This window comes from Eupeodes corollae, chromosome 3, assembly GCF_945859685.1.
Source record: "Eupeodes corollae chromosome 3, idEupCoro1.1, whole genome shotgun sequence".
NCBI lineage: Eukaryota > Metazoa > Arthropoda > Insecta > Diptera > Syrphidae > Eupeodes > Eupeodes corollae.
The window spans coordinates 102,530,277-102,550,572 of NC_079149.1; the positions used below are offsets into that span (position 1 = coordinate 102,530,277).

Genomic DNA, 20,296 nt, shown 5'->3' on the forward strand with positions numbered 1-20,296 from the left:
TTACATTTTTTAAATATTTTTTTCTCATTTATTTTATCTTCTAGAATAATAATTCAACATGATTTCAATAATATTGTTTTTGTTATGTATTTATAATGTATAATATAGACTAATTTAATGAATGATAGTTTTTTAGTAGTAATCCACGCTGATTCTCATTTTTTGTTTGTATATTAATTTTAATAAGAGAGGAAGTATACTCTTTTATTTTTGTTAAGTTTTAACATCAAACTTCAATGACATTTATAGGTAATTTAAATACAAGATCATTTTGTCAATTTATCAAATGATGTGCAACCAACAAAAAAAAAAACAAAAATGTAATTAAATTATTCAAAAAAAAGAAGAAAAATAAAGAAAACAAGAAAACTATATTAAAGAAAAGAAAAAAAAAACAACATATTTTGTATTATTATTAAGTTTTTAACACTAAAATAGATATTTTTTTTTGTTTATCATAAATATGTGTATTCTTATTTATTTTGTTTTTTAAGTTTCGATTATAGCAAACATGTACAACAAAATAATTTGCTTTGTCTAAATTGCAATTATTACAATTTTTTTTTTGTTTTAATTTTGATGCTATAAATCTTCTGTATGAGATGAATTGTTGTATATTATTTGACAAATTTTAAGACAAAAATTATTAATCTCCACTGCGCAGGTGTGTGTACTGTGTATTGACGACGAATATAATTATTAAGTTGATTTTAAAATTTGTATGTTAAAGTGGTTGATTAGCAAAAAGCATACGTTCGTTCAAAAAATACTTTCACACACAATCTCTTGCTCGAATTTTCATCAAATTGGTCATCATTATCATCATCAATTAGTTTAATTATTTATCCCACCCTTGTATAGAAGTTTTGTTTTGCATTTTTTTGTTTGACTATTATTTTATATTTTTATTTATATATATATATATGAATGTACGCATACACATTGATAAAATTTTCTTATTACATAATTACCAAATATATTTATATTTTAATAAATTAAAAACTATTTACACAAAAAGTATATGATTTCCATTTGAGAAGAAAAATGGGAACGCAATGCGTACATTTGGTATTTATTTCCCCCCGTTTTGTATTTAAAAGGGCAACGAACGAGACAAAGGAGGGAGAGTAAAATTTTGGAACTTTTCTTCTTTGAAATCAAGCGTAAAAGTTTGTTTTTGTTTTTCTCTTATTTTTGCTGATTTTATGTACTTAGATTAATTTGTTTTAATAATTTTGTTTAACAAATGCTTTTCATTTTTGTTTTTTTCTAATTATATTAAAGGCCGAATATGAATTGTACTGTACTAATATTTTTTGTATAGAAACGGAAACGGAACAAATATAAATCTCTCTCTTTGACCTAAAGTTACGCTTGCGTAGTTGGGTGGTTCTCTTAATTCAAATGGAATCCTTTCTCTTTCGTTGCAGTCAATAGACGGTCTTTTAGTATCTCTTCAGTTGGATAGTCGGGCAGTTTTAAATAGTGTACGCATGTGTTCACTGATGGATAGCTACCTTCACCGGCATCGACCTTCCGAACAACGGTAAGGCGAGGGTGTAGATTGGCTAAACCACCTGGAGGTAAACTACTGCAACCGGTGGTGAATTGTAGAAATGCTTTACGTTCGGGACCAGTCATGGTAAGAAGAACGTTCACAAAACGAAGGAAACCAGGACTGTAAATAAAATAAGTGTTACTAATACTATAACAATACTATATTTAAAAAAAATATAGACTTACCTATCTTTGGAATAGCCCAATTTTGGTTCAGTATAATTGATGAGATCTTCCCTTGTCCATTGCGGATGTTGTTCGCCACAAATCATCATACGTGCTTCTTGGGGACTAAATGCAGCTAACTTCTTCAGAGGGAATACTTGACAGAAGCCCCGATGGAATGCTTCCAACTGTTTGGCTATACCATCTTGCAGTGAGAAATTCATCAAAAGTTCACAATACTCTTCAAGATTGTGTATCGTTACGTCAATAGCAGCTCCATTTGGTACAAGTTCGGCATATTGAAAGCCATAAACACGTGAGCTAGGCAGATATGTGAATGTCAAAGCCAAATCCTCCAATTGTGCCTCTCCATTCTTTGTGATAAGTTTCAAATCAGCTATTGCTAGATTTCGTTGATCCGGTGATAAATGTGGATCCATTTCGATTGCTTGCTTCCGAACGACCATGTCTTGTAGTTCTTTGATAAATTCTGCACGAATTGGGTCGATTTCAGCAAGATTTTCTTGGGTAAGTACACCATCATACCAACAAGACTCGGGGAATTCATTGCCCAAGAGTTTGGAACATGTATCAGCTAATTCTGAATCTTCGGATATAATCGATGACATCATCAAATCATCACAAGCCTTGACTGCCTGAATGACACTCGACTTAGATAGGACCTTATTGTGGCAGAGTAGTTGAAGGAATGAATCTGAAAGTGGCAAGTCGACGAGACGCATGTCCTGCAAGACCTTGGCAATAAAAACTCCCAAGAACCAATAGTATTTTGAGACTCGTTCACAAATTTCAGAGTCTTGTGGCAGAGGTGCCGGAAATAGGCCACATTCTCTACGGCTAACATAATAGCCAGTGGGTTTCTGGCCTTGGCCCAAGTGAATATATTGATCTTCGACGGCCAGACTCTGTTCTTCATCCTCGCACAGCCACATTCCCAGATCTGCACGCTGTAGTTCAGCAGCAACCAAAGCATAAAACTCCAGGGTAGGTCCCAGGCCAGTTCCTTCTTCACCAACGAATTCAACCTCAAGAACAGATTTTCGATTGCAATGGACTTTCATTACTTGCATTGCCCAATCGAGCAGGTTATCCATGCGTGGAACCTTGACACGCTCATGCTTAAGCCTTCCGACACGGAATTCATGCTGATCGTCACGTCGCGGGCTAAGACCTGGCATACGTTGGCGTTCCAGGGTTACATCACGTTGCGACTGCAGGCATACAATGGACCTTGAAGCTCCAAAGGCAGTGCAATTGAAGTACAACTGACGTGTCTCGAATGGGAATAGGAACGGACAGGACTGGTTTAAGTCCTCACACCACGTGGGCAAGCTATTACTGGAGAGAACCAGTGGGTCTTGTATTTGCTGCTGCAGCTTATTCGTGATCTTCTTGCTCATGAACATATCTGGAGGTAGGGTACAAATGCCTACTTCGTCTTCTACTTCCATTCTTTCATCCTTCTCATTCAGATTCTCTGTTTCTTTCTGATTCAAGGCATTCAACTGACTCAGAAGCTGCAGGACATCATCAACACTGCAATTGATATTTTCTGACGTCGTAAAGCCACTACGCATAGGGGAGTTGGGTGAGAGAGTTGAGGCACCACTCTTTACGGAGATTACTGGGGTATTAGGACCATCCTCATCGCCAGCACTGCTTGTATCGCTTGGCAATGCTTCCTTGTAGACAATCGTGTAAGTTGGCTCCCATGCCTTGCGGAATTTATCTGCCTTATTCAGCTGTGTTGCTTGAAGAAGCTCCTGAACCGCTCGGAATATCGACCATTCGTTGTTTCGCAATTCCACTTCAACATCTGGAACACCACCAATGCCTGGACCCTTAAGAGTTAAGCATAAAGCTGGCTGTTGCACAATTGTATATTCACTGGATTTTGCTACTTCTGTACTTGAACCAGGTGGAGATATCTCCAAGTCGGATGTTTGATTGACATTGGTTCGGCCTGGACGTGGGTCAAAGGCGGGAATCAAAGCTGAAAATTGGCGCTTCAAAACGAATTCATCGTCCCAAGATTTTCGTTTGCCCACACCGGCTAAACGATTCTCGAAAGTTTCATCATCCATAAATGTCAGAAGATTCCTGGACACCATAACTTGTAGGAGAGTATTCTGTAAATAAAATTTGGTTAGTTTCAGTACATTAGTAAATTAGAAAGTAAATATTTTCTTACACCAACTTCTTCGTATTCGTCTTCGTTTTCTTCGTCGTCGTTTTCCTCGTCCATGTCATCGTCGTCGTCCATGTCACCCAACAAGGCAGGTGCACGGCAACTCTCAAGGAAGTCTTCCAACGACACTTGTTCGCTATCACTTGACGTTGATGTTAGACTCATTGTCAATGCTGGATTGATCGTTGATGATACTTGATTGCCAGGCGATGCATTCGTCCCGCCTCCAACATTTGATCCTGAATTGTTTGCTGGAGAATAGAAAAGCATTTTTATTTCTTGAAGGTTAAATTAATTGACGTATGAATAACTTACCAGCATTGTTAGATGATAAACTGGGATAGCTCTGAGCTGTGCTTAATAATCCTGAATGGAAATTGCTAGACAGGGCCAACTTAACCAAACTGGTCACCGAAGTAGGTCCACGTGGGAAGAATCCAGTTCCCGAGTTTTGATTATTCCGCTCATTCGAGTTCGAATTGTTGATCTTTTGATCGTTTTGGATGTTATTTCCCTGTGATGCACGTCGCCTAGCCATTGCGGCGAATGTTTCCAGTAGTCTTGTTGGCGTTGCTGTGTCTGGTTGGGCTGGAGCCTCAGAAACTGAAGTGGTAGTCAGATTTGGTACACTCACACTCATTTGACTGGAAACTGCTGTTGAGGATGTTGTTCCTGGTGGTGGATTCTCTGCAGGTGGTGTCGTTATCTTAGCATCGTCTTTTCCACCGGCTGAACATTCGCCCATGTGTTTTTCCACCAGTTGCTTCTTGAAATGCATAACTTCGTCGGGTTTCTGAATGACAACGCCACCCGTCGTACTGGATGCACTCGGAGGAGCTACTGCAGTGCTACCTGTTGCGTCATGGGTCTTGGGTAGGGGAATCTTCACGCCCGAAGCAAGACAATTGGACGAAGGTATGGAAAGGATGTCAGACGAAAGAATATTGTTTGTGTTGTTGCGAATCATGTCAACTCCTTCACGCATCTTATCAATCACTTCCATGGCTTCGGTGGAGAATTGAGAAACTCGTTGACCAGAGTTGGCCCTCAAATTGACCAATAGACTCTTGCTGATACTGTTCACAGAATTGCTCGCATTCATTTTGTTGTTGGCTTCGATGTTTGACGACTTGTTGTTTTCCTCACTATAGCTTTGCTGGCGAATGAGAGTGGCACCTCCAGTGCTGCTGGGGCCACTAGCCAGAAGACCGGCTAGTGTGTTCTTGGATGCATTGTTCACACTGCTGCTGCCACCGCAAAGATTGTCAGCTAGGGCCAGATTTTCAGTTATTGTAGCTAAATCGGACACGACGTTGGCGTTGATAGCTTGCATCGAATTGTTTATTGCCGACAAGTCGGTTATGTTCTCCCTCTCTCGCAGCGAATGATGAACCACCACTGAAGAACCGCTGGTGTCCTTGCCATCGGGATTAGCTGTCGTGACAATATCTGATTTTGCCGATGAGAAAACGTTCTCAGTGATCGCCTCGACGGCTTGTTTCCAAGCGAGGTTGTCTGCGGAGGCTGCCTGATCTGAGGAGGCAACCGAATTACGATTTAATTCAGTTGCCTCGGGCAGTGATGGTGTCGAACTTGACTTGCGACTAGTTAGGGCATTACTTTTGTTCTCGAGTTTCTTTGATATATTTGATAAGGGAGCAACTGAGTTGCCACCTTCAAGCACCGACAGATTATCACAATTGGTCAGTTTCAGATCGTATTTGCCCTCAGCGCCCATGCGGTAAGAGTTCCGAACACCATGATCCCACTTTACATCGATCCAGCCATTGTGAATCTCACCTGTGACTGTTCCCTCACTACTACCATCCTGATCGTCCCAGCGCCAATCTACGCCCCGAACAACACGCGCTCCTTTCGTGATGTGTTTCAATTGCGCGCGGATTTGTCGTCGTTCTCGGCGTATTTTCGCCTCAGCCTCTTTAACTCCTTTACCCATGTCCTCGCAAACAGACACAACTCGACCGTATATCTCAAAACCACTTAAGCTTAAATAGTGTGTCTGGCCAGAGGCATTGCGTCCATTCTGCTGCACACGGATGTGTCGGAAACCTTGGTTTTCGTCGGGCGAACATACAATCGGCCAAGTACTCGTGCTGCCGGGCTCAACTAGGCTCTTGTCATCTGAATGAGTCACAAGCGTTACCCAACTGACACCGTCCTTTGAACCTTGAAGCATCCAATTGCGCAATGCACTACGGCCATAACCTCGAGCGTGTCTCAAAGTGTATGCATTCGGGACCAAGTAAAGTCCCAGATCAATGGCGAACCAAGCTTTTTTGTTGTCTTTGGTGTGGCAATTCACACTGACGCTATCCCGAGATAAGATATCCTCAAGCTTTCCATACGGCAGATTCTTTCCTTCCGAACTAGTTACCTGGACAAGTCCGTATTGTGCGGGATTCACCCATTCGGTTGTTTTTCCATTCGAACCAATGAAGTATATCAAACCTTCCTCGTCGAAGTCGTACTCATGTTTAAATACCATGCCAGCTTTGTAGTCCTTAAGCTTCTTCAAGTAAACAAATGCAGAGCGATCCATATCGTACCATTGCTTGGCGACCATTTTAAGCAAGTACTTGGCCAACTGCCCCACAGTGGCAAGCGGTTCCATTTTCAGAGTTCTTCCAGTGCGATCGAACAAGGTTGTCTCACATGCAGCTCGCTCAAGTCGGAATCGCAGGCGTTTGGTCAAAATCTGCAGGCCATAACCAGTTCCGGGAGCATCGTACATGTAGACTGGCAACTTTTCAGTGCTCTCCAACACAGACACCAACTTCTGGACGAGAATGCCGGCGGTATTCTTCTTATCGCTGCTCTTGCTATTTAGTATGCAATTCTTGAAGATTGCAATACGTTGCTTTTGTAGCTTATTCATTCTGTTCCTCGAGAGTCCATTGTCCCAGTAGTTCTTTGAAAGAACAGCCACGAGAGCCTGAACCAGCCCAGAGCTGTGCATTTCATAGGCGCTCACAACTCCATCCTCGTGCAGCAACTTCGTGAGTTCATTCAAAGCATTATTAAGTTTCTCCTGCCAATTTGTGTTTGGTGACATACGTTGATCTTCCAGAGCAGTTTCAATTAGTTTTACAATTGCTGTGAGCTTAGCCACCGCTCCACGTGGAACCGCTTGCGCTGCCTTAAAGTACTTATTATAGAGATCTCGGGCCAGATTCTTGACTTGGTTCTTTTGAACTTCGGTTTTGGTTTTGATTTTCTTCTTCTTTGTTACCGACCAACCGGAGGCAAAGTCCGGACCGAGAGTAGTTTCTGCGGTAAATGTGTGCTTGGTGCTGCGATTACTTTCAAATATAAAACCTGGCAAATCATCTTGCAGAATTGTCACTTGATGGCCTTCTGAATTATGAATGTGCAGTTGGTTTTGTTTTTGGCTTTGCAGAACCCAGTTGCCGACAACTAGTCGAAGTACAGATACAGTTGGGAGAATTGGTTGAGATGGTGTTCCTGGGCGAACTGCTGAACGGGCTCGTAAAAGTTTTTCTAAGAATTCGCCTCGGTTTTCTACAAAAAAAAAAGAAGAAACAAAAATATTTAATGAAATACGAAATATACTCAAAAATTCAGTATTTAAATGATATTTCTTCATAGATATTTATAAATTAATGAAATGCAGAAAAAGACGTTTTGTTAAAAATGAACAACAAGCTGGATTACATGTTATTCTGCCACATTAATATGATTTGATAACATTTATGGAACTGTGTTTTAATGACAATACAATCACATTTACTTATTAGTAACGTTCGATAAACGACTGTAAAAATAAATAGAATGGAAGAGTTTTTGAAAAAATACAATTTATGAATGCCTAGAACAAAATTTTCTCCCATTGGAAAAAAATCTAAAGCTGACCCTTCACCATCACGATTGGCTTGGTTAGTCTAATGAAGCCAATTTGTTATATGCAGTTGGACTTTTTCGAATTATTTAAAATCCAATGGATGGATTACCCCTACTAAAAAATTGGTTCGGTGGACCTATTTGGATTTTTTGAAAATGGTTCGGTCGACTGTGGCCGACTTAAAAAAACATTATTAAAAATACACGGGGCTATAAATGACTTACGAAAATAGATTTTGTATTTGTATTTTATTTATTTCAAAAATCGCTTACAAGGTAGGACATGAGTCTTATAAAGTGTTGCAAGCCTTTACATTAATTTCAGAATTTGAATAAAAATTATATAACTAAGACTTCTATTTACATATTTATATAAATAAGAGAAAATTTAACATCAATTATTTGCCAAATAGTTGAAAAGTAAAAATTTAAATCTACTTATGCTTCTTATTCTTCTCATAGCGATGGGCAGAGAATTCCAAAGGCGTACAATATGAATAAAAAATTGACGCTCAGTGTTTAGAAAATTGTATCGAGGTAATATTAAAGCAAAGGATCTTGTTGAATGAGGGAAATTCAGCGTACGGTATAGAAAATCAGGTTGTTGTGTTTGGATGATTTCATGCAGGTAACTCAGAGAGCGAAAGTTTATTGTCTGTCTAGGCTACAACCAGAAATCTACTTAGCAAGTAGCAATTTAGTTTTGATCGGGGTGAAATTTCGAGTGACTTGAAGAAGGCGGAGACTTCCATAGACTTTACCATTGGCACTATTAAGGTAGTCATCCCTAGTGAGAGTGCGATTGAATATTACTCCTAGATTTCTAGCAGTGCTAACATATTCAATGGTTTCGTCGTCAAGTTTCAACAGGTTTAAACCCGATAGATCAAAATTTTTGCGATAGATGGGGAGGGATGTAGATTTGACAGGGTTAAGGCGGAGATCGTTCTTTTTTGATGAATTAAACAATGTTTAGTAACTTGTGGTAACTCATTTATGTAAAATGAAAAGAGGATTGGTCCAAGGATAGATCCCTGTGGAGTGCCCCACTCAAAACATTGAGAAATGTAGACGAGTATCCATTGGCCACCATGCATTGTTGCCTTCCGCTGAGATACGAAAGAACAAGCTTACAGGACTCTAAAGAAAACCCAAAGTTAATTCGCAGCTTTCTACAAGGAATTGTGTGGTTAACAGTATCAAAAGCCTTTGAATAATCTAACAGGTTAGCTTTTCATCAGTTACAAAAAGTAAGGCGGATTTGCAGCTGCGCTTAGGTCGAAAACCAAACTGACAGATACTTAACAGGTTGTTGATTGTAAGATATTTTTGGATCTGCCCCAGAATAGTTTTTTCAAGCACCTTCGAAAGAAACGGAAGAAAGACAATCGGCCAAAATTCTGTAGCAGTACCTGTTTGCTTTTTGGGTATGGGAATAATCTTAGCCTTCTTCCATTCTAAAGGAAACTCGGAAGTAGTCAATATGCTGTTATACATGTAACATGTAATATGTAGGTTATATAGTGCAGTATATATGGAAGCAGTAGTCTCAATAACTTAGGGTCCATTTGGTCCAGGCCAGTAGCATTAGATTTAATCGATGTTATTGCCTCTACAATGTCTTTCTCCTGTATTCTTATAAAACTCATAGAGCTGTTGATAGCAGTTGGTTCCTCCTCAGTAAGAAATGAACGGGTGAAGCAACGTTTAAGGGCATGGACGTAAACTTTTTGTTGAGTGCATCACAATCGACGTCACCAACAGGTTTTTAGATTGTTTACCAATACCGATTTCACGCAGGGTTTTCCATAATTTTGTGCCAGAGGGTAAAGAACCAAGTTTGTTTTTATAATAAATTTACTGGTCAAACATAAGCCAAGTCAAAAATTGGAACTCTCAAATTTGGAATCACTTAAAAATATCAGGTACAAATATCAAACGAGGCACATTCAAACGACATGATCACATATCCTTTTATTAAGGTCATACGAATATTTAGGCCCGTAGTGCTGGAAACACCAAAATCGAAAATTGAAATGATGCAGAAATGTAGGACTTTTTTAAAGTCTGTTGGAGGCTTAAATTAAATTAAATCTCACTAAAGCACTGAAAATGGCCTTCTTAAGTGTTTCTTTTAATCTTGAAACACCCAGACGAAGAAGACCACAAGTTTAATTAGGAAACGATTTATTTGCTCATTTATTATAAGAACACTAAAATAGCTGAATTTTGATTATGGTGCTTCTAGAATAAATATTCCTTCTAAAAACTTTTTGTTGGCATCGAGGATAAAAATATCTTTAATCGAAAATTCTGTTAAATGAGATTTGAGTTAAAAGTCACCATTAAATTAAAGAACATATTGTTTTTTAAATCAATAAATATAATTTTGTTATTTATATTTAAAACAAAATGTTGAAAAGATTCAGTGCACAATCGGGTAGCTTGAACCAATGGCGGATCCAGGAGGGGTCGTAGGGGTCATGTGGGGACCCCGATTTCTTCCGTCCGCTTGTCTTTGCTATCCCTTACAGTCCAAACAATTGTGTTGATTTAAATTAAGATTTTCAGCCTATTAGTGTAAGGCGTTTTTTTCATTATATTAATTCGAAAAATAACAGCAGTTCCCATAATAATTGTTTGGTTCAAACATGTAACTTTTCTTAAACTTTTTCCAAATTTTGTGTGCTTCTTTCTACAAGAAAAACATATTTTCCTATTGCTCCAGAAGGTTACCCCTCAAAAAACCGTTATTTTGTTTTTCAGTTTACTCAAGAACTAATGGATCGATTTTAAATTTCTTCCCTTTCTGTGCAAGCTCTTGTCAATTATCAAATTGATGATGATTTTCTTTAAAAATAAAACAACATTTTTTGACGAAATTTAAATGTACATATGTATATTTATAAGCTCTTTATTAAGTTCTTACCATGATTGTCGAAAAAAATAAGTAAAATTAGATTTTTTGACAAATAAAAGTTCATCACTTTGCAGGTACATTTTTAAATCTTAAAATATACGAACTATTTTTAAACAGACTTTTTGGATGAAATTAGCAAGTTCTAGCAACCCAGTCGTGCATTTTATTTCTATCAAAATTGGTTTTCCTTTGAATACATAAGTTCTTAAAAAATTAAATAAATCTACTTTTGCTATGGATGCTCTAGAACTGAGATTTAAACACGAATTTCAATAATACAAATGTCCCAAAAAAATCAAGTGACACTTTTGTTAAACTAAAAACATCATAAACGTTTTATATCTATTGACATGAAAGCTTTGAAACGGTAATTTGTGAGTGCTACAAAAACTTTTCTTCCCAACTTATTTGTTAACCTACCTTACTTTGTTTCAATTTAATTTTTTAGAGAAATTATGTACTTAAATGCAACTATTTCCTTATATTCAAGAACAAAACCTTTGTATCTCTACAATTTTTAAGTTTTGTTGACGCCTTTAAGATCAAAATACGAGTAAGCAGATTGATAAAAATAGTAATAAGAGACTCCCGAGAATTGAGTTAAAAAAAACTACGTCAAAAAAGCCCGACATTTTAACATATCAGATCCTCTCTCATTTTATTAATTTTTAAATAAATTAAATCAAGAAAAGCTTTGATTAAAAAATGTTTTCCTCAAAAAACTTTAGAGCGCCTTTTATTTTTATTTGACGGACAGAATTAGGGACCCACTTTTTTCGCAATGTCAAATCTGATTCAAATCTCAAGTTCGAAATTGTTAACGAACGAAATACTTGCCATATAGTTACTGTATGTCGCAAGCAAAAATTAACCTTATCTCAGGCTTCAACGGAAGAAATTCGTACTTTATAAATTCCAACAAAAAAGTGTTTTTTATTTAAACAAAAATATTTTTCAAACATTTTGAGCTGTGAAAAAGTTCCATCTATAGATTCGTATTTATTTAAGTTCGACTGAAGCTTTGATTATTTTGTTTTGTAAGTATTTCGTAATTCACACTTTTCTAAATAACCGAGAACAACACTTCACTTCGAAAAGACCACTTCAAAGCATTTATATTTTTCCAGAACTTCGTTAACCATTCGTAATTGTAACTCGATTCTACTTTTGATTTTATTCGAAACTCATTTCCGATTCTACTTTCAAATCGTACTACGTATGAAAGTAGAATCGGATGCCGGTTATACCAACTTTTTTCAAACAAATTTGTACTTGAGCACACACTCAAAGGGACATTACTACCCTTATTATGCAGAGGCACAGTGTGAGCACTAGGAAGAGGAGAGAGGGTTTAAAAGGAGATGTCGGTGCACATTGGTTTTGAATTACTGAATATTGCATTGACCAGGAAAGACAGAGTATGGTAAGGTATTCCACATTCGCGTAGTACGGCTAAAGAACGAATCTCTGTATTTGACAGTACCGCCGAAGTTGGACTCGAGGGTATAATGATGAGCATTCCTAGAAGCGCGAGTATTACGGTTGAACAGTTTAAGAGGAGAAATGCAGCGGGCTATTTACAAGAAACCTAACGACGATGTTCAAGCGATGTAAATGAACTTATGATGATATTTTCACCTATCAATTTCAATGTTCAATACTATCCAAGAGGCTTAAGTAAGTTGAAGGAGCACCAGCTCAGAGATGGGAGTTATACTCAAGCTTTGGACGTATATAAGTCTTGTAGATAACAGCCAGACCAAAAGGTGTGAAACATTTCTTGCATCGCCTAAGGCAACATCGCGTATGTGATCGTTCCACAAGAGGTGGTTGGTGATACACATACCGAGAATATCGTGATGTTCAATCTCCTCGATGCAAGTGCCATCCATGGATAATGGCAAGGGGTGTATATCTCGCTTTAACGATACAAGATAGCATTGGGTTTTAGAAGCATTAAATTCCACGTGGTTTTTTAATCCTCATTTCACAATGCTGTTTAAGTCGGAATTTACTGAGAGCTTATCATATTTTTTCGTTGCAGTTCCACATCCGAAGAAGAGGGATGTGAGAAGTCTGAAAACGAATATGAAAAGCTAAGAGTACTATCGTCAGCGAAACAATGTATTGGATTAGAAGTTGCAAACAGAAGATCATTAATAAAAATGAGAAAGAGTGTTGGAGATAGAACAGAGCCCTGGGGCACACCAGCATTTATTTTATGGACTTCAGACTTGAATCCATCCAATACTACTTGTATGGAACGATCCGAGAGGTAAATACTAATCCAATGAAGCAGGGATTCATGAAAACCGAAAGAAAGCATTTTCGATAAGAGTGCCTGATGCCAAACCATATCAAATGCTTTTGAAATATCAAAGCGATGCGTAAAGATTTGGTCCACTGTTCGGTAACAAGAACCATGAGATCACCAGAGGACCTATTGCTTCGAAAGCCGTACTGACGGTCATTAAGAAGTTTTCGATCTTCAAGATATTTCTTGAGCTGATAATTAAACAGTGTTTCCATGACCTTTGAAAGAAGGGGCATAAGTGCAATTGGTCAGTAATTAGAGGGTGAGGAAGATTCGCCTTTTTTGGGGGTGGGCTGGACAAATGCGGCTTTCCATCCTTTTGGAACGAGGCCTGAGTTGTATGACAGATGAAAAAGCTCTTATTTATTCTTATTATCGTCCATTGATTTTTTCTTGACATATTCGCTAAAATGATGAAAAATCGGACAATGTTAACCAAAAGAAAACGAAAATAACTGCCAGTTAGCTGCATTGTTCTGGGTTTTAGGAATTTTAAGTGATCAGATTATAACTTCGTTTTTAAATCTTAGAATGAATTTTGAATGGTATAGAAAAAATAATAATACAAAAAAAAACAATTAACAAGCAACAACAAATTAACTGCATACCTGTTCATTGAAGCAAAGTTCCAAAATACCACAATAACCACAATGAAAACTTAAGAATACTTTGCCATTGGCTATTAATAACTCCAAACATAAATTTTGCTCAAGAAATGTGTTAGGAACAAAGGCGGACTTTTTAACAAATTGTGAACAAAGTTCCGCTTTTGTTTCACCTTTCTTTAAATTAAATCATATATTTAAAAAGAGGTCAAATAACAGAACACACAAAAAAATGTTAGTAAAATAAAAACCAAATTAATTTATAGAAATAACACATCAAATAAATAATAACAAACAAAAACCATAAATAAAAAATAAGAATTAAATCTCTCACCTTCGCTAGTAACTGTGTCCATGCCTCGTCCTTTTCCTACAGGACAGAAAATTATACGATGTAAAAAAAGAACAAAAAAAAACGAAAACGACAAAAAGATAACACAAAATAATGGAATGTGTTATGAATAGGATTTTTATATGAATATAAAATATATTATAAGAGATGATATAAATTAATTTGTAGCTTTGTTACGGAAGAAGTGTATAGACATTTTTTGGTGATTGAGCAAAATGATAAATTAAGGTTTGTTTTTTGAAACAGTTACAGAAAAAAAATAAGTTCAAACAACAAATTAAACTGAAGATCAAAAAACTAAAAATATTTTCAATACAAAGTAAAATTAATTAAAAAAATTAAATCTCAAAAAAAAAGGCTTGTGATATCTGCTATCAGTTTGCTAGGATTTGTCATATTTGCCCCCCTAAATTATAACTTCTCTTCTTCATACAAAAATATATTACATGTAGTAAATGAGTTTAATAAATACATATATAAATTTATTATCTTTATTACAAGGTAAACATCTCAAAACGATACGCAGATTTCATGTTTATATGACTTGAAGCATCCAATAAATAAATATATGGTCCTCGAATCGATTCATAGTAACAAGTAACAACATTTAAAATAGATTCTTCTCTCGAGAAACTTTTGAATCAATAGTCTCTCACCATGAAAAACTTTATCTAACATTATCTTTCGAATTAGCCCCAATTCTTCTCTCGAAAACTCTTAAATCGTCTTAAAGAATCTCTCACCATGAAAAACTTCATCTAACATTATCTTTCCAACTAACCCCAAAACTAAGTTCTCTTTTTATGCCCTAAATGCTTTGACAGGAATAGTTGATACTTGTTAGCCATTAAAGCCTGATTCTTCACATATGTTTGAGCTAACATTACTTTTAGCTATTTTTTACATGGAAATAGCATCATATTCTTATAGTTTTGGATCCTGAACCTGAATAATTGGATCTAATAAGCTGTACAAACAACTTATGAAACTATCTTTAAACTATTGATGATAAAAGCTTCTAACTGATGTCTTTTAAACTTAAGCTGGTATTTTCAAAAAAAAAATCAAATAGTAAAAATCTTACCAGAACTATCATTTCCATTTTCAGGACTTCCACTCGAATACATTGTTGCTAGTTTTCCATCCAATATAAAACGGAACCAACCATTTGATCCATTCGATAACTCCAAAGCTGCTGAATCAGACCAAACATACAAACAATCACGTCCACGGCAGATACTCCATTCACGCCAGTGATAGGCTTTTCCTGGTAGAATCTCTTTGGCATCTTCCATAGGATCTTCTAGAATAAAATAAAATAAAATTTGTTAAAAAAAAGATACTTTTCAAAGACTTTTAGAATATTACCAGTTACGACAGCAGTAACTGCCGAAGAAGGACCTGGCTCATCAGTTATTGCTGGCACTAGACTAACAACTTTCTCACTTTGAATTTCATTCTCTGGACCCATGAGAGCTTGAACTTTGGAAAATACACCCAATCGAGCAAAATGATCAAGAAATTCTTCTTGTGTTTTCGATGTTAATTCCTCAATGATAGTTAAAACAACTAAATGACCATCTTCATCATCCTGGAAATTGGTAGAAAAAAAAAATTGGAAATATTGATTTTAAATATTTTACAATACACAAAACCTTAAGTGTCATAATCATAAATATTATCATGCGATTTTTGTTCAATGGTTAGTTTCAAAAATACAAACGAAAAAAGAAAAAGAAAATCAAAAAAAAACCAGATAAAAACGTTTTTGAGATGAATTTTGGTTTACTTATTTCTTAATATTTTTTTTTTAAATTGTTTTTATTTTTTATTGTTGATTGTTGTTGAAATATATAAATATTACAAAATTAATAAACAGTTTTTTGATTAGCATCATGAAATTTTGAATTGCACGATTCTTACGCAACAAATACTCGAAAACAAAAAATGCCAAGGAAAGAAAACAAAAATTCTAAAATATATCAATAGAGATAGAGAAGTTTAAATTTGCTGACAGATGGTTTTGAAATTTGTTTGCAAGCAAACTACTAACAAAATGAGAGCGTGCCAAGCAATATTAAGAGATGGGAGCGAAGACGTATGGTCATTGTGTGTTTTTTATTTACTTATTTTTTGAAATCGGGTAGTGCGTGTTTATTTTTTTTTTATTTTTGAAAAATAAAGACAAACAAACAAAAAATTTGAAAATCAACATAAATTTTATAAAAAATCAACAAAAGTACAACAATTAAATAATTAATAACATAAGATATTTACTAGCTTTAGCGTGACGATTAATTTTAAATCTTCTTCAGTAGAAAGCCTTCTCCTTAAATTCTTTAACTTCAAATCTTCTTGGGCCTATTTTTTTGTAAAAAGTTTTTGTATGTTTCCATACTCGTAGTTTAGAAAACAAAACCCCAGACAAAAAATGAACGACATATCATGTATCGCCTTTTTTCAGTATCAGTTCTTTAAATTTAGAAAAAATACGTATACATTTTAAACTTTTGGAAAAATAGCCATGAACTTGCCAGTACTAAAATTAAGCTTGGTAAATTTTGGTGGGTAGGTCACCTACCTAGCGTGCAACGCATGAGCTCAAGATAAGGCTTACCGAGAACAGGGAGACAGTTGGTCGATTCATAACACTGGTCAACAAAATCAAGTTTTTTTTGTATTGTGGGATATTATAGGTTAGACGCTGTGATGCATCCTTAAAGGCCAACAAAAAACATCTAATTTGGATCTATTGTGCTTCTGGGAAGGGAAAGGATTGGGTAAGGTATAGGAAGGTTGGTGAGGATTTGCGTTGAGGGTGCCTACCTGAACCATCCTGATTTCTGGGAAAACTAGTTTCTAGCTATGCTATGCCTATGTATGCATAGGTTGTCGAACAGATACTTTCATAATATTACCTTTCTTCTTTTGGCCAAGCTTGGGCTTTCGTGTAGAAAGTGAAAGGAATCTTATTTAGTCTCCTTGTCAACACAACTTCTACAAAAATTGGATAAGCAGATACCCGTTCTTTTCACGTATGTGAGCTGTGACCCGTTAGGATATCTAACAATAGGGACAATTGAAGCTTTAAAAATTGCAAAGAAATTTTGTTTTGCCTTTAGACATTTGGTCATAGATTCCTCGAATGCCTGAAAGTTTGAAGAGCCGACCACCTTTTGTTTAAATGTCAATCAAAATTTGGTTAATTGGTTCATTTAGTTGCTCTGATGGCTTGTAAATGAATCATTGATACTATATGGCTTTGATTCGTTTTTGGCCAATTTGTCTGCCTTTTCATTACCGTCAGAGTCACGTTGCCCTGAGACCCAACCGATAGTAATCGTGTTGGCTTTGCTAAGTAAAGAATGAAAGCCCTACGGCATTGATTTACCAGTTTTGACTTTGACACAGGGGCAGATATGGCTTTGATTTGGGTGTCGATAAATATGTCTGTTTCTTTTTCCAAATCGTGGGAAGAAAGACAATAAACGGCTTGAAAAATCGACAGTACTTCTGCTTGAAGGACACTGGCACCACTGCTAGGTACAGAGTTTATGTGTGTTGTTGTTGAAAACGTCATTGGCGGCTTGTGCTCTTTCGAGGACAAGCTATCGCCGACAGTCGTGACTTCTGCCTGCTCTTCAGTGTATATCCCCACTCAAATTATACTTTTTATACTAAATTTTGATCCATACTGGCTATTTCAATTGACATATATTTTTTAGGTTTTCTTCGGTGCCTGACAACGCAGCAGCCCCCTCCCCCCACATCTACGTTTACAAAATACTTTTTTAAAGAAATGTATAGTCCAGAATTGGCATCTAAAATCATAACATTTTATAATTTTAAGTCATGGTTTTGAAAAATTCGTTTAAAAGTTAATTTTGAGTCCTGATTTCGGGTCTTAACTCCGATTTTAGCTCAGATTCAGATGTACCCTATATTAACATCATTTTCATATTTTTTTTTGTCAATACTTTCAAAGAACTTGATGTTAAAGCCTTATAAATAAATAAATTAGGTGGCGCAACCATTCCTGTGTGCGAGTAATTGCAGGGATGGAGGGGACCTACAGTTTATATGCCGAATCCGAACGGCTAATTTTAGAAAGCACTTTATCATGACAAGAACTACTTTTGGAGAATTTGTCAATTCCTCGCAAGAGGCAGAACCCATGAATAAATAAATTTAGGTGGCACAGGCAGGTATCGAACCCAAGACCTCTCGCATGACTGTCCAACGAACTAACCCTCATGCCACGGGTACTACCATGTTAAAGCCTTAAGACTACGATACGTACTAAGAAAAAACACTGCTTTTATAGGGCTTTGAAGATATTTGAACGTAATATTAAAGTAAGCGATTGTTGATTTGGAAAATCATCACGAATTTTATTAAAAAAAAAATACGAATTTTAAAAGGTTATGTCTCAAAAACTTGACGTGATAGATTGAATTTGAATTAGTAAAAACCACATAACCAGAGTAAATGTTTATTTTTGAACATAGCCTACTTACAATAGTGCAATAGTTTGTATCTACTATTATCACTTAATCGTGTCAATGGTCTTACTTTTTTTTCCTACTAGAAAAAAGGTTAAAAATTGTAAAGCTGAGTAAACACGATTGGAAGATTTTCCAATATTGGCAGATTTTTAGCTCGCAAAACATTAGGAAGGTTCAGGTGACATTAGGGACTTGAAAAGTAAGGCAAGTTTCTAGCATTTGATTGGTCAGCTGCCAAAAAATTGCCTTCCAATTAAGGCAACTTTATTGGAAACTCAAGTGGAAAGTTAGTCAAGAAAAATCTCCCTAACTATCAAGTCAAGTCAACTTAGGTCAGAATGACAATCGATCATGTTTTTTTAATTAACTGAAAGTCGAACTTTATTCCTCTACGAATTATTTAATTTTCGCACAATTTCATTTATTATTTTGTGTAAAAGGATTTTTAGTCAAATTGGAAAAGAAATAAGTAATATTTCTTTACAATACGCAATGCAAATTTGGATGCACTTGTAGTTTGCCTGAGGACTGTTTTTTAGACAATAATATTTTTGGTAGTTTTTGTACGATAAACTGAAGGTAGAAGTTATTGAGTAAAGTTCTGAGTTTGAAGCTTATGACCCTTGAAAAACTATCTAGTTGCCTTGGTCAATGCAATTGACTGCAAATGAAGTCCCTTATGTTGTCTGAACCTGCCCATTTTAACCAATTTTCTATCAACCAAGTACACAATTTTATGTGTCAAAATTGACAGACAGAAAATTAAATTTTTGCAATCGTATAAAAACACCAATTGTTTGTATTTTTAAATATAATTGGATATTGGATGAAGTTCCAAACAACATCATTAAATTTTTAATTGGCAGAAAGTTTTTAAGCCAGAAACAATAACAACAGTTTGCAGGGTTTTTTAATGAAATTGAAATCTACAAAAATCGAATGAAATTGGCAAAATAACGACAAAGAAGTTATACAAAAAAAGGTTGAAAAGAATTAGACGCACGAACAAATTTTACAAGATAGTCGTTAGAGCCTGCTTCATTACGGTTTCACTGTTTTAAATGTTTTTGCAAGTTCTGTTGTTGTTTTCAGTGCTAAAATAAATGTTTATATTCTGTCATCTGCCGAGAAAATTGTATCACAACGAGTCTACCAGTTTTGTTGTTTTCTAAAGTTTTCCAACCGTGGAAACAAACAATTATTGGAATTATTGGAAGATAAGAAATTGTTGACAATTGTTAGCCGATTTTTTACAAAAAAATTAACTAATATTTGCATAGAATCAACCAACCGATAGAAAGTCACCTAATTGGATGCTATTGAAGACTTTTGACAGTGCGGCCAATATTGGGAGAGCTTCCAATCGCTTATACTTAGCTTAAGTAACTAGGCTATTATATTCTACGTACTGTTTCAACAGCAAATTTTAGTCCAGAGATATATTGTAACTTATTTTAAATGAATACATTTAAATGGTTTTAATTCTAAAGTATCTGATTAGTCTTCAGTTAAATACTGATTTCTTTCAGAAAACTTCAAAACAGTATGATTGCATTGAAGGTTATTACCTACTTTTTTTGGCGACATTTTAAGGATTAGGCTTTTCTTTCACAAATTCTTTTTTACTTTATTAACTAACCCCTCAACTGATATTATATCTTTTACCTTACGAACAATACCAACAGAAAAAGAATAGGTACAAACAAATTCTTCAAACAAATATATTTAAAAAAAAAAACAAAATCAACATAAACCTTACAAAAACATAACATATACAAATCAAAAATGCA

At 35.7% G+C, this 20,296-nt stretch overlaps 1 protein-coding gene across 5 annotated transcripts in view; it reads right to left on the reverse strand.

Moving 5' to 3' along the window:
* Window positions 1-20,296, reverse strand: part of LOC129949808 (E3 ubiquitin-protein ligase Ufd4) — a 144,178-nt gene continuing 123,882 nt past the window's right edge. For 3 of the 5 annotated variants that reach the window (XM_056061457.1, XM_056061456.1, XM_056061459.1), the window contains 7 exons: window positions 15,370-15,592; window positions 15,086-15,304; window positions 13,984-14,019; window positions 4,247-7,471; window positions 3,935-4,182; window positions 1,744-3,872; window positions 1-1,678 (listed from right to left, as the gene is read on the reverse strand). In XM_056061457.1, coding sequence (XP_055917432.1) covers window positions 1,396-1,678; window positions 1,744-3,872; window positions 3,935-4,182; window positions 4,247-7,471; window positions 13,984-14,019; window positions 15,086-15,304; window positions 15,370-15,592 — 6,363 coding nt within the window. In that variant the 3' untranslated portion in view covers window positions 1-1,395. The remainder of the gene's footprint in view (window positions 1,679-1,743; window positions 3,873-3,934; window positions 4,183-4,246; window positions 7,472-13,983; window positions 14,020-15,085; window positions 15,305-15,369; window positions 15,593-20,296) is intronic. The other 2 variants (XM_056061458.1, XM_056061461.1) reach the window with 1 other exon arrangement.